We start from the raw sequence: 14769 nt of genomic DNA, 5'->3' as shown, positions 1-14769 counted from the left end.
CCCTAAGCTGCCGCTGCAAATTCACCTCCTTGGTAAATGACTTTACAGGAGGACTCACCGAGAACAACCAACCAGCCTCCACCCTTGACCCACACTATCCTCGTCTGCACATTTTCTCCACGTCTCACAAAGTCGTTAAGCATGTGTTTAATTGCAAGTTAGCTCCTCCATCAAAGCAGCAGGCCTGCTCCCGGGCCAAGTTGGTGACTCCCCACGCCCAGCCTGGGAGATGCAGGCTAAGGGGTCAGCGGGGCTCCCCTGCCAGCCACCAGAGACATGCAGTCCCCAGGTCCACCCATCCCCTCTCCGCAGCCCCCCACGTGGCCAGTCCCAGGCAGTCAGTGAGAGCTGAACAAGGAGCTCCCACCATGCCAGCCACAATTGCTGGAGAGCGCTCCCCTGCACAGGAACGAAGCCCCTCTGTGCAGTGCCAGCCTCCCATCAGACCTCTCCTCACGATGCTGAGGGGTAACGAGCCTGGCCCCTCATCGGTGAGCGCTGCTGCAGCAGTGCAGTGGGGACAGCCAAGGGATGGCCGATGTGCAGAGGGCCCGCTCCAAAACCCCATCACTGGCAGCAGAGTGTTGCAGCTCCCCAGCTGAGTCACAGCCGAGTGCTGAAGAGGAGCATTCAATTAGACAGAAGAGCACACAAGGGTGCAATGATTTTCCTTTCACACCGCATTACACCTAACAGCCCATGCTCCATATTTGTAACAAGCCACTACCTCAGCCGAACGCGAGCTCAGAATGAATCAGGCCATCATTAGGTTTTCATTTTTTCTTCCAGAAGGAGCTTAAAACCCAACCACCTAGTCCACATGAAGAACTAATGAACCACACTTTTGATAATACCGAAGCACCTATCAGGCAAAAGAAAACCTGGAAACCCACTAACGTGGAGACTAACTAAGGTGGAGACGTGGAGCTCATAATGGGAAAGCAGCTAGATGCTGATCTGCCTTGCCAAACCAGCTGCTGCTTTAATACATTTTCCTGCTGCGTTCCCAGGGCTGGGACAAAATTATTAGAGTATTTCATTGTCTTGAAGGTGGAAATTGATGTTCGGTTTTTGCAGCACAAAGAAACACAGTATTACAACTCTTCTCTTGACACTGCCACTCTGGGACTTGAAAACAGCTTGTTAACTTGTTGGCAATTCTAATGATTAAGTAAAAGGCAAAAAATCATGAAAGGCTCTCCTTCTGACTGGTAGGAAGGCTTCCCAGCAGGCTTGGTCAGCGGTTTTAGAGGAATACGATTCAAGTAAATGGAAAGTGTAGAAATATTAGGCATGAACGAATATTAATGGTATGCTTCATTTATATCCTGCTGTACTTAACATCAAAGGATCTCAAAGCAGCTTTACAAATGCAATCTCATGCTATGTGTGAGTTAGGTTTCTGAATAATAGTAATAACTACAGGATCATGCGGCAAATCAGGAAACTGAGGCACTTAGGTTAAATGACTGGTTCAAGGTCAGCGACACAGCACTGTCAGTAGGGACTAAAACCCGATTTTCCCTATCCACACTATATAACCGCCAGCCATACCACTGTCTCCACGTAAACAAATGTTTTCGCAGCCTGATCTCACCACAATGGTAAACATGGAGGGTTTCTGCTAACTTCTATGGAATCAGCGAGGCTCAGCGATTTCTATCTTCCTCCTCTCAACCTCACACCCTCAATGCCTAACCCCTTCAAGAACACCGCCATCCTTCACAGGCTGCCTTTGTGGCATCAACTGACAACGTGCTCCTAGCCGCCTGCCTCACCGAATGCTCGGAAAGAAGTACCGCTACCAGGAGCACACTTTACAGCAGACAGCATCAGGGGCCAGACCCAAAGACGGAGTAAAATCTCATTCCTGCGCTGGGTGTCTTGGAATCACCAGGGAATTTGCTGTCCAAATACCTCACTGGATACTGTCCTTGATATTTTCAACATTATTAGAGGAGTGTTAGGCCATTATTACTTTCTTTACTGAGCAAAAGTCAGAAAAAACATTATCTTCCCAAGAGTCCTGGAGCACTGAGGAAGCTCAAGGGAAGCGGGTGTCTTTCTGCCTTCCAGTGACAGCTAGGCTGGCAAACTCTCTGAGCACCCTCCACAAGTCTCAGCCTCAATGCATCCTCCTGACCCACCTGGCAGAGACAGTTCAATCCTGCTAGGGGCTGAGGGGCTGATTCGCCGCTATGCTGAGCTTCAGCCACAGCCAACAAGCACTGTGGGTGCCTTCTCATCCTGTAAATAGGATTCCTGACTCCCAGTGACTCCCTTGAGAGCTGTGACCTTGCCAAGGCTTCATGACTGTGCTCCCAGCGTTTAAGACACCCAGTCTTTGTGGAATTAACTCAAAAGCCAGGACAACTACCACATTTCCCGGCTGTCAAGCAGCCTGTACTTTGCCACCAGGGAAAAACTATTCAACTTTGCTAAAGTAGGTCTATGAACCAGTGCATTAAGACTACATATTTTAACACAGCATGGAGATGCCACACTAAACACTCCGGTTACCATGGGAAACCTTTCTCTCCTTGCCACTGGCATTGCACAGGGAAGCCCAAGCCCAAACGCTCTATCTTACCTTGGAAATCACACAGATGTTTTTACGATCTTTGATGGAGCTGAGTTATGCATCCTTCCCAGAGGAAGGGAAAAATGCAGTCTTAAAGCAGTCCTTCTTTCTTTCTGCCTTTCCCAAGCATCACATATCTTCGGTGAGAGGGAAAACAGGCGTCTTTATCTGGCGTCAATATTTACAGCCGCTTGGTAGCAAACCGCGACCATGGCAAACTCCCCTGAAGGCGAGGAGACAAGGCAGCCTGTGCGCGGCCCCTGGCAGGGCCGGCCGGCCGCAGGACGGGACACGGGAAGGGTCGGGACGGCGCTGCGCCCTCCCCCCCCTCCCCCGCCGTGCGGGGCACCCACGGGGGAGCGAGGAGCTGCGCGCCCCCGAGCCGCCGGGAGAGAGGCGTGGGAAGAGCGGCGGACCCCGACAGACGGGGGGTCCCGTCCCGTCCCCCCCGACAAACACACTGCCCAGTGCGAGCCCCGCCGCAGGCTTTGGCTGCGGGGGGAAGCAGCCGGGACCCAACCGGCGCGGGACGCGGGGGAGAGAGCAGCGCACCCGCCCGCCCGCAGCGCCTGCGGCCACGGGACGCCCGAGCGAGGCGACGCGGCAGCAGCGGCGGGACGGGACGGGGCTGCCTCCCGCCGGCCACCGGCTCCCCGCGCCCGTCCTGCGACGGGACGCCCCGTCCCCGCTCCCCGCCGCCAGGGCGCCGGCAGGTGCCCGCCGCCCGCCCGTACCTGTATGTTCCGCTTCTCGCAGGCCGGGCCGGTGCCCTGCACCACGCTGTCCAGCACGGTGACCATGCCGGCGGCCGGGCTGACGAAGCAGGAGTTGCGGGCGGCCCGGATCGTCTCCTCGATCTCGGCGAAGCGGAAGACGCAGAGCGCGGACTGCGGCCGCCCCCCGCCGCCGCCGGCCCCGGCCCGCTCGAAGACGCCGAAGAGCAGCTCCTCGGGGGGCGGCGAGGACGGGCCGGGGACCGCGGGGCTGCGCCAGGCCGCCCGCGCCGGGAAGACGGAGACGAGGCGAGTGAAGGCGTCGGCGGCGCCGCCGCAGCGCAGCCCCAGCTGGATGTAGGACTCTGTCAGCTTCTTGGTCTCGCCGCTGCCGTTGAGGGTGGCCTCGGCCGCCTCGCCCAGGCAGATGCGGGCCAGCAGGCTGTGCGAGGGGCTCTCCTTGTCGCCCGCGTTGGCCTCGCTGTTGAGCGCCAGGTAAGCGTAGGGGCGGCGGGCGGGCGGCGCGGCCCCGCGCTGCAGGAAGGCGCGGACGAAGTTGAGCTTGTGCCGCGCCTTGGCGCCCTGCTTGATCTTGAAGATGTTGTCGTCGGAGGGATTGATGTCGAAGGTAAAGAGCTTGGCCAGGTCGCCGCGGGCGTTGAGGGCACGGATGGCGATCTCGGGCGTGTTCTCGAAGCGGTGGTCCTCCAGGCTGCGGTTGCGGGGGAAGAAGGGGCTGCCGAAGCCGGTGTAGGTGGCGGCCACCAGCAGCCGCGCGCCGCCGCCGCCGCGGCGCAGCACCAGCCCCACGGTGGAGGCGTTGGGGTGGTTGGCCGCCACGTTCAGCATGCTGGGGAAGACGGTGACCGGGTCGCTGCCGCCCGGCGGGAAGCGCACGGCCACGGCCGAGATGTTGGCCATGCTGCGCAGCTGGCAGAGGCCCTGGTAGATGGAGCCGCAGACGACGAGGACGCCCTGCTCGGGGTCGGGCTGCAGGATCTTGTTGTAGTTGTTGGTGAGCACCTTGGGGTGCTCGCAGGAGGCCTGCGGCAGCTGCGGCGCGTGGCACAGCGGGCTGTCTAGCACCGGCCCCACCGCCGCCTCCGCCTCCAGCGCCAGCTCACCCCCCGACAGCTGGAAGAGCCGGTTGACGGCCGCCAGGTAGACGCGGGACCCGGGGCCGTCCAGGGCGAAGTTGTTGGTGGGGGTGGGCGAGAGGAACTTGCGCTGCACCTCTAGGCCGGCGGCGCGGCCGGGCAGCAGCAGCAGCAGCAGCGACGGCAGCAGCGGCAGCAGCAGCAGCGCGGGGGGCCGCAGCTCAGCGCCCGCCGCCGCCGCCGGAGCCATCCCGCCGCCCGCGCCGCCGCGCCGCAGAGTGCATGAGCCCGCCGAGCGGCGGGAGGGGCCGGGCCGCAGGGCCGCTTCCTGCGGAGGCAGCGCACCCGCCGCCGAGCGACGCCCGCGGGAAGTGGCGGCCGCGGCGGGTGCGCGGCGGGGGGCGGCGGGGCGCGCTCACGGCCGCGCCTCCCTCCCTCCGCCCGCCCCCGCCCCGCCCCGCTGGCAGTGCTCCCAGGTCCCGGTGCGGGCCCGTCATGTGAGCGGGATGAAGTTACCGACGTTCCCCGCGCCGCCGGCCGGCCGCGCACCGGGCGGTCCCGGGCAGGGCGGCGGCCCCCCGGCCTCGGGAGCGGCGGCTCCGGGCGCTCAGCCTTTCCCTACGCTGTCTCCGCGTTTTCGAGCGGAGCGGGCCGGGGTGGGGGAAGGCGGGAGAAGAATCGCTTTTCCCTGCTGCGGAACAGCGCGGCGAGCCGGAGCGGGCCGCCCCCGCCCCCCCGTGAGCCGGCCCCGGGGCAGGGACGCGGGGAAGCGGCGGTCGGGCTGGCCGGCGCCGCGGCAGGCGGCGCGTGGAGCAGTCAAATAGGCTAAGCACGTAATTGGGGGGGCTCCACCGGGGGGTCCCCCCACCTCCCCCGCAGCACGGACACCGCGCCGGGGGCTGCCGGGCCCGCCCCGCCCCATCCGAGCGGCCGCGCTCGCTGCGGGCTGCGCGCCTCAGGGGAGCGCGGGGGGGCGGCGGTGTCGGCGCAGCCCTGGGACCCTGCTGCCGCCCGCCCGGCGGGACAGCTCCCCGGGGAACGGGGCGGGGGCGAGGCGCGGGCTCCGCCCCCGGGGAAGCTCGGCTTGCCGAGAGCGGAGTTCCGAGTGGACCGTGCATCTCCTCTGCCCTCCAACGGGCTTTTTTTTAACTGTGGAGGAGAAAAAGCCACAGAGGAAGAAGTGATGATATTCCCAATATCCTGATGAGATTCCCGAATTCCACCCGCTGGAATCCACAGCGGGGGGAATGGCCCCGAAGCAGCACTGCCTCTGACCCACCCACCCTTACCGGCGTGGGAACACGCTACCTGCGTGGGCGGAGGGGTGGGCTCACGCCCACAGCAGCGCTTCCCGCGTCTCCGGCACGTGAAACCCCGCCCGCCCGCCGCGCAGGGGAACGGCCCCGCCACCGAGCACCGCTGCCGCGCGAGCCCCGTCCCAGGACGGGACACTGCCCGGGGCCGCGCGCTCCGCACCAGGTGCTTTGCCTGCCCGCGTAGCTCGTGTCCCTGCGGTCTGAGCTGGAGAGCCCTGAGCGGTTGCCCAGGCCAGCACGCTCACCTCCTGCTGCACTGTCGTGACAGAAGGCACAGCCATAGCCTCAGAAGGGACCCAACTCCCTGGGTAGCCCACCCAGGCCCCCATGCAAGAGGGGGGCACGAGTGGGCTCCAGCACACGGCAGATACCCTGGTCGCGGCACTCAGCACTGCATGGGTGCTCCAAGCCGAAGCAGTGGCAGAGCTGACAGCCACGTGGAGCGGCTATAGGGTGGGGGCTCAGCACCCTTATCTCAAGCCTGAGTTTCCACTAAGAGCAGAGACCTAGCTGGAGCACCTGCACGGTGGAGGAAAGCAAAGGGGAAGCTTGTTGGCTTGGTTTCACCATGCAGCTGCAGCAGTACCTCAGTATAACAGCACAGGTCCCCTTGTAAGGATTGAGCGTCGAGGCACCTTGCCATGCACAAATAGCCAGCAGCATTTAAAGCAAGGGTGTGGAAATCAAGGCTGATATTTGGTCACTACCACCTGGAAATGCACCGCAGGCAAGCCCTGGGAAGCTGTCCTTGCTCTCCCTGTCCCCAAGCTGTGCTTTCCTACCCTGCCCATTCCTGTAGCATGTATCTTCATTTATACAAAATGTGTTAGCGAGGCTGATGAGGATTCTGTACGACTTCTGTTCTGAAAAGAAAAATCCTCTGTAGTTGTCTAATCTCATTTCTACACCTGCCAATTTCCCTCTCCCCCTCCCTGTCCTCCTCACCCTCTTCAGAGCACTAATTAATACACAACTGCCTTGGCCACGCCATGTCAACCGAAAATGTGTGTTGCATTAAATGCTATGCTTTCGTGCTATCTAACTCATTGTCTCTGCTAATCATAGCCTTCATTAATAGAGTTATTAGCTGTTTTTAAATGTGGTACTCCCAGTTGTTGGTTGGTAGATGTTTGGGGTTTTTTTAACTACAAGTTAGCAGTTTTTAAATGTGATCATTTCTTTAATTGCATAGAAATAAAACCCTGTGATCCCAAACCCTTAATCTGCCTATTTTAGGATTTCTTATGGCTGCTTACCCTGACAGTAGAGCATCTTCCATGTGAAATCAGCCTTTTAAGGCATATCAAATTAGGTTCCAGATTACAGTCAGTTAAAAAAAAAAATTAGGCCAAAGAACATTGAAAAATGTGTGACTTACCCAGAGGTATCCAGTACTGGTTTTGTCAGAAAAAAATCCCCTAGGAGCTCTGACTCCCATTTCCTATGGCAAGCAGTTACCTACACTGATTCTATTACACCCAAAATATTTGTGGTGTTGAAGGATTATTTGACAAAGATTTTATTGTCGTTGTTAGGAAACAATCCTCTGGTAAGATGCTTTGAGGGGAATATTTTCCAGAAACTATTTCCCACCCCTATTATCTGGGCTGTTAGAAGCTCCAGTGAGTATTTCAGGGTAATGCTCCTAATGGAGTAGTAGAGGTTTTTCAATCTCTCATACACAGATCTCGCCATTATTTTTTGTTCAGGAAGAAAAAAAAAGGTCAACATTAAACCACATGCCTCCTGCCATAGACCATCACGCCCCTGCCAAAATCCCTTCCCATTTGACTCCTGCGCAGGTTTAAAGATAACAGCCTTTCAGACATCTCTGTGGGGGAGAGGGGCTGTGTGCACAAGAACTCAAAAACACTTTAATTATTAATAAATATATTTACACGAGAACAGTTTCCCTTTAGGGGAAACATGAGTTACTCATGCAATTACTCAGGTTGTATTGACTCAACACTGTCAAAACCCAGGATCTAATCACTTTAATACAGGGAGTATAAACATCTATTTATTTAGCGGGTTTATCCACAAGGTACCCATGAAGCGCTCTGTGGATTTGGGAAGAAAGTTCACCCTTGCACACCAGAGATGGCCGGGTTCGGCTCGGCAGCTCCCAGCTGACACCGGCGGCCTGCGGCAGGGTGTGCGGGACCCCGGGGGCCGTGTGTCCGCAGGGGCCTGGCTCAGGGAGAAGCGCAACGGGCTCTGTGTCTTTGCTCAGGACGCTGGGTGCAGCGGGGAGGCCTGACTGGGGCGGCCATCCCTCATCTGCCCTGCATGGCCCCCTGCAGAGACGAGCCCTGGGGAGCTCGCTGCCGCAGCGGGCCGCCTGGCACCCTGGCAGAAGAAAGCCGAGGCATGGCCTCAGCCACCCTGGAGCTGCTGCGGGGAGAGCCCAGCTGCCGTTGCACAGCAGGCCAGGCAGTGCATCTGCTCTGACCCAGGCAGCCAGTCCGCTCTTATTTTTTTCTCATCTCCTTCACTCTTTGCCGCTAAGTGTGCTATTTGGGTCATTTTTCTATGTGATTGCAGGGCAGGTTGGCAGGAGACCACAAGGTGCATTCACAAACACTTAGCTGACACGTGTTTTGAATCCTTCTGGCCACTCGCTTTCCCTCTTGGAAACCCATGCTGATGGAAAATGGACATTGAATAGCTGCACTGGATCGGAGCAGGGGTGCAGCTCCTGCCTTTTCCCCATCCTGAGAAAGGCTGCTAGCAGTTTTCCAAGAGAAGAGGGTCAGAGGCAGGTGAGAGCGGAGCAGTCATGCTTGCCCAGCCCAGAGCCGGCCGGGACAGGGCTCTCCCTGGAGCGGTGCTTCCAGCGGAGAGGAGCCATGCACCAGGGAAACGCAAGGGGAGCTGAGGAGGAGCTGAGAAGCACTTGGACACAGAGAAATCATCGCCTGAACAAGAGCTGTTCCCTGATCACCACACTCATCTGATGCTCCACAGTCCTGCCTGCCACCCTGCCTTTGTCCAGTCAGTCGTCAGTGTCTGGTGTCATCAGGCTGGATGCATCAGCAAAGTGCTTAGCAGCTAAGACACTTCAGGGCACTCAGAAATAACAGAGAGCTTGGAAATAGACTGCTTAGCTATCCTCGGTATAATTTTGGATAAGCGTGGACCGAGTCCCTGTTTTATTGTTATTAATCTGTATTGCAGGCACTGCTCATGGGGAAGGAGGCCAGATTGTCATTACTGTTATTATTAATGATTTAGCACACTGGAGGGAGTCTGCTAGGTGCTTAGCAGAAAGATTAAGACAAGATCACTTCCCAAACGTCCTTTAATCTAAACACATGCCCTGGTGTGGTCTCAGGCTTCTCTGCAAATAGCTACAGCCATGCTCCACTGCCACCCTGCTGCCGGCATCCAGAGCCAGTCTAAGCAAGGGGGAGAGGGATTTATGGGGATCTGAGGCACTTTCTGAGTAAAATCATGCTTTTTTTCCCCCCAAGCCTCTTTGTTTTCAGCAATGAACCTTTCCCCATGTAATAGAGAGCACTGCTTCCTTCACAGTATGTGAAGCAGTCATAACCTTGTCTGCAGCATGCAGCCGGCTGACGTGTTCACCGTGAGGGATTTGCCTCCAGAGAGGAGCTGTGCAGACAGAGGTTGTGAGCATGAAAAGGTCTCCTTCTAGGTTAATGACAGATACGGTGCTGGTGAAAGTTCACACACGCAATAATGGCAAGATTTTCCAGAGCAGGAGGTTTATCACAAGGCAATAAAAAACCATGAGTCTTTTGTAGCCTGAGCTGGGGTTTGACCCAGGTGCTGTGGGTGGAAAGGAGTGCTTTCACCATTTGGGTCCTCAGCCAGGATGCAAAAGCAGCCTGTTCCCTGGTTTCCCACATGTCTCCTTGGTGACCTGTTGCTTTTGCTTTCCTTAGAGGCTTAGGAAGGGGTCAGTGCTCAATTGCCCCAGTTTTGCATCAGTCAGGGCTGGAAACATGGCTGGTGAGCTCAAAAGCGTTGCCAGTTCTGCTCTGTGGGAAATTCAGCATTGTGCTCGGGCTAGTGGTGGGTGAAGAAACAACCCCTCCGAGCCCTTGCCTCACTACACGAATGGCCTCGCATCCCTACCCATCCCTGTCCATGCAGATCATGGGGCATCACAGCCAGGTGGGCGGGCATGGGAGAAGGTCCCTCCCTCGGCGGGGTGCCGACCGGCAACAGCCCGAGGGGGTTTCTGGCCAGCGGGTCAGGCTCAATGTGGCTGCAGGGTCAAGGAGGGTTTCATCCAGTTCTGCTGTGAGCTCCAGGGAAACCGAGGGACATGGCAGCTCTCTGAGCTCCAGAGGCGTGCCAGAAACAGGGTGTTTCAAGACCAAGCACCCTGACTGACATCCTACGAGGACAGTACGGGCACATTCTCCAGAGCACAGAGGTGGAAGGATGCCCTGCTTTGTGGTTCCCATCCCAGCACCGGCCTCGATGTCCCGCAGGGGCTGGGCAGCTGCTTCCCGCCGGGTCCCGCGAGCCAGGGCTGCTGCCTGGCTCGTGCCGCCCACACCACGGGGAAGCAGCCAAGCTGGCACCGTTGCTGTGGGCAGCAGTGGCTTTAGCACCGTTTTGCCTAGACAGGGGGGCTTGCTAAACCCCCCCTGAGAGCGGCAGGGCCCTGCCCGCCCACGGCATTAAGGCTCTTGCTGGAGCAGCAGCAGCGGCCGACACAACAGGGGCTGGCCACGTCTAGCCTGTGTCAGGCTGTCCGTGCAGGCCCTGCACGCCTTGACTGCGTTCCAGCGGTGTAGGATGCAGTACTTGGCTCTAAGCAAAGGAAGCGAATGCAACATAAAGCAGAGCATCCCCTCGTGGGATTCACAGCGGGGGCCATGCTGATTGTTCAAAACAAAGTGTGGCTGCGTTGGAAATGAGCCTGGTTTTTGCCCCAGGATTCACACATGAAGGCCCTAGCTGACCCAAACAGCAAAGCCCTGCAATAACAACCAGCGAGGCTCATCCTACCAGCTTTGTTCAAACATCTCCGCCAAAGCCTGGAGGAAGTTTTTCCTTATGAAGTCAGGCGGGATCGTGCCGCACTCTTTGCAATATGCTAACTTTCCAGTGAGCAGTTGCTCAATACGTGCTTAAGCAGACAGGCCACCACTACTCATTAACCAAAACAAATGGGAAAGGGGGAAAGCTTACAACACAACAATTGCTTTCAATTAGAGGAAATATCTATTGCCAAAATATGTCAGCCAGATTTGACAGACTACATTTTTAACTGTGTACTACTGAAGAACCGGCTGGACTGCAATGCAGCTTAAACTAAACAGGGATTAAATCCCCTTCCCTTCCTTCCTACAATATAATCACCAGGCTGTAAATACATTATTACAGCCCACACTACCCTTGTTAATTCCAACCAATTTGACTTAACCTCAGTGGCTTCAGCGTTACTCTCTCCCATGTTCACTGGGCTCGTTGAGGCTTCAGTGTTGATGCTCATTATGTGCTTTGAAGTGAAAGGGTTAAACGCAGTTAATCCTAAAACCATTGTTTGCTTTGTACATCTTACTGCAATTCCAAGCATTTTGGTTAAAACCTCATATTGCTTTAAAAGATGGACTGTGTTGCACTGAGCTCTGAGACAGCTCTGTTTTTGGCATGTTCAGCTCTAAGCATCTCTGGTCTCCGCCTGGCTGAACAGAGAAGACCCCAGACCAGCTTCAGATGTGCCCTCAACTTGGCAGGGCCTGCTGCTGGCAAACCTCTGTATACCTTAGGTGGCACCTCCCAGCTGCATCTCATGTCCTCAGTTCCTTCTGACAGGCCCTGTCCTAATCCCAGCCCAGCAGCCACAGCTGTCACTTGCCCTGAACCAGCTCCGCAGACGGTGCTGGACCCAGCGCCTGTGTGAAATCATGGGCTTCTGCCAAGGTCAGCCCTGAATTTAGGTCGCTTGTCACTGCTGTGGCCTTCGGCCAGGCACTTAGCCCTTGCCAAATGCAGCCCTGCACACCATCCCATAGCTTCTGCATCCAGCTGTGCTGCCTGGTCCTCAGCTGGTTTTAACCCCAGCGTCCTAATGCCAGCCAGCCCCAGCCACAAGCCTTGTTCAGATAGCCCTTGACAGCATCACCTCCAAAACCTACCCGAGCAGTAACTGCCACACCCAGCAGTGAACTGAGCACCAGGATACTGCCACCAGGGACCCTCCTGGCATTTACCCAGCCCTGGCCCATTGGTCCTGTCCTCCAGCACCCTGACCTTTGCTCCCTGCACCATCCCCGCTTGAACTCCATCCCAGAGGTCCTGCTAGAGACCCCCCTTGCAGCCAGCCCAAGCCTTTCCCCTGCACCCCAATGCCTCCATGCCAAAGGCAAGGCAGTACCCAGACATTATGGGAAAACCCTCCTCATCCCCAGCCTCGCTGCACCCCATGTGGGCCAATCAGGTCCTGCAGCCCTTGCGCCATGCCCGGGCATTGGAATAGAGGTGCAGGGTCAGCCCCTTCAAGCAACTTACGAGCAGGCATCAGTTACAAATGTATGTGCCCACTGCTCTTTACAAGGAAAACTGAAATCTTTTTGTACCTATGTTTTGCAATGGTCTGCTATCTGCAATTTCCAGATAAACCTTTGACGTGCGGTATCCAGCGGCATGTGTTTTATATTGCCTCCAATAGCTGTCTCTCATTATAATGTCACTTGTGGGGTGTCATCTGGTGTTGAATATTTTTGGACATATTGTAAACAGTGTGATCTTGTTCTTGACATTTCCCTGGTGACCCCAACAGTCTTAAAGGTTTACACATTTCTCATGTGCAGTCAACACATTCATTAATCTTAGAGATAAGCCAAAAGTTGAAAGTCACACACACATACATGTATATATATAAAAAAAGAAAAAATACATGTGCGCACATACGCATTTAAAATGTCAGCAAGTCCTAAACTGGGCTAGTTGTAGCATTTTAAACTTTGTAGCAGAAAAGCAGAAAAGGAGAGCGATCAGGGAGTTTCAGTTTAGCCTGCAAAGATCCTGTCTATGTACAATCTGCAATGCTTCTGTGCATATATATGTATTTGTGTCCAAACTCCCACAAAATCAATGATGTAAAATATGCGGTGTTACAAAACTGCATATTAATGGGAACATGCACATGAATCTTTATACAAGTCAGACCAGCTTTTTCTTTGGACTGTCAGGATAACCCAGGAGAATCGGCACCCAAAGTACTTCACCCACAAGTGAATGTGACTGTGAAACCAAGCAGAAGCACTGGCAAAGCAGAGAGAGATACAGCAACCTGCCAATACAACTGAGGAAAGTGGAAAAGGTAATCAAACAGCCTAAATAGCTTAAAAGACCTTTCAACACTCCCTCGGTTTTAAAATGTAAACACCATACGGTTAAAGATTGGGATACTTCTATCACTCGGATGTCAGCTCCTCCATCTTCCTACCTAAACACTAGTCTTTTTGCTGTTTTCACATCCACGTATCACATCGTACATAGGTGTACAGTGTATTTCAGGGGTCGTGGATGTCACAGGGGGACTCCTTTTCCTCAGCGTCTTCTGCCCCACAAGGGTAGAAGGAATCATACCAATAACACTGCTGTCTTACCTGAGTTCAAGGTAAGTGGTGTAGCTGCTTACACAGGGTGCAGAGCAATAGCTCCATGGAATCCAATGGCCTGCTTAGCTCCAGAAAGGCTGGGGAAACGGCAGCAACCCTTCGCTTCACAGCGTTCATCTGAAGAGAGAACAATAATGAGCTTTAATAATAATGACGAGTAATGAGCTGCAGGCGTGGACTCTGTGCTGAAGGTGACAGCCTGGGTGCTGAGCCACTCTGCCCCTCGAGAAAAGGTGAGTGTCAGGAGGACTTGTTCACTGGGGGCTGAATGGAGACAAACCCGGTTCACTCACACCCTTAGGTCAGGTTTGGGCTCCATCAGCTTTTGTGTCCTCCCAGACCTGAACCTGGGATTTTAACCTCCTGTGATCAGCAGCAGAACACCTGTCCTACCCAGGGCAGGACCCGGTTTTGTCCCCCTCCCACTCTGTGGGACCACCCAGCCCCGAATGCTCGGGGCCAAGCCCAGGGTTGCTTCGCTCCTCCCCAGTAAGTGCCTCAGCCACCCCCGCTGGGCAGGGGGGCAACCAACGGTCTGTCAGGGGTCACCATGGGAAAACACGCATTTCACTAGGTGACTTTAGGACATGTCATGAAATACAGGGCCTTTCTCCTCCCTGCCAGCAAGTCCTTTCAGGCCAGGCGGCTAAATACCCTGAATTTGTTGCCACCCAGAAAGCTGCTGGCATATAGGAATGAGCTCACAGTTTTGGGTCAGCTCCCGGAGGAGAGGTGCAAGCAGCACCAAAACCATCACAGCTGGCACTCATTAGGCTCTCGCCTGCAGCCCATGCCGAGGTGCCCGAGAGGGAGTGAGCCACCGAGGTTTCCGTAACCTGGAATCTGACCTCATAATCTTCTTATCTCCCTCTCGGTGCTCTCCATCCTCTCACACAGAGAGCAGCTTGTCATACAAGGGCAGGCTCCTTTAACCTACTTAATGGTACTTTTCACCTTCAGGGTCTTCTCAAGCACTGGGTTTATCTTTCAATCGATGTTCTTCTAAGTGATGTCTATTTCAGCCTGGATTTAAAAAAAAAAAAAACACCAGCAAAACTTTCTTCTGGTTTCAATCAAAACTGTCGATCAATTGCCTTGCTCATTTTAGCCTTGCTTAGCAGTGTTGAGACTTCTGTGCAGTGCTCATGAAAGAGTCTGAGGGCCAGTCCCCAAGCTCCCTGCGCACACGGAGAGGTTTCCTATCTCACAAACAGTCCCATTGATTTTGTCAAGTTATTTGCTGAGCGGTTCAATAACCATCCCTACCTAGCAGGGACGACAGAGTGCAGCCCATCGTGAACAGTATCTTTGTTTAAGCACATTCCTGTGACCACAAAGGGGAAGCGCACACTGTTCCCAGCAGATCTAACATCTCCAGGGCTTTCAGTTGGACACCAAACTTTGGCACCAATTGCACTTAGCGAAACTATGAACGGCACTCACAGGGCCCTGTCC

General features: G+C 55.5%; 2 protein-coding genes across 2 annotated transcripts in view; both read right to left on the bottom strand.

The window, feature by feature from the left end:
• The window catches only part of PLXND1 (plexin D1), an 83834-nt gene extending 79051 nt beyond the window's left edge, over nucleotides 1-4783 (bottom strand). The window contains exon 1 of the mRNA XM_055804153.1: nucleotides 3316-4783. Coding sequence (XP_055660128.1) covers nucleotides 3316-4641 — 1326 coding nt within the window. The 5' untranslated portion in view covers nucleotides 4642-4783. The remainder of the gene's footprint in view (nucleotides 1-3315) is intronic.
• Nucleotides 4784-13293: 8510 nt separating this feature from the next.
• TMCC1 (transmembrane and coiled-coil domain family 1) overlaps nucleotides 13294-14769 on the bottom strand; it is a 134389-nt gene continuing 132913 nt past the window's right edge. Inside the window, exon 5 of the mRNA XM_055804096.1 lies at nucleotides 13294-13431. Coding sequence (XP_055660071.1) covers nucleotides 13309-13431 — 123 coding nt within the window. The 3' untranslated portion in view covers nucleotides 13294-13308. The remainder of the gene's footprint in view (nucleotides 13432-14769) is intronic.

Source organism: Falco peregrinus, chromosome 5 (assembly GCF_023634155.1).
Source record: "Falco peregrinus isolate bFalPer1 chromosome 5, bFalPer1.pri, whole genome shotgun sequence".
Lineage (NCBI taxonomy): Eukaryota > Metazoa > Chordata > Aves > Falconiformes > Falconidae > Falco > Falco peregrinus.
The sequence above is the reverse complement of the archived record's forward strand: the minus strand, read 5'-3'. Positions and strand labels throughout refer to the sequence as shown.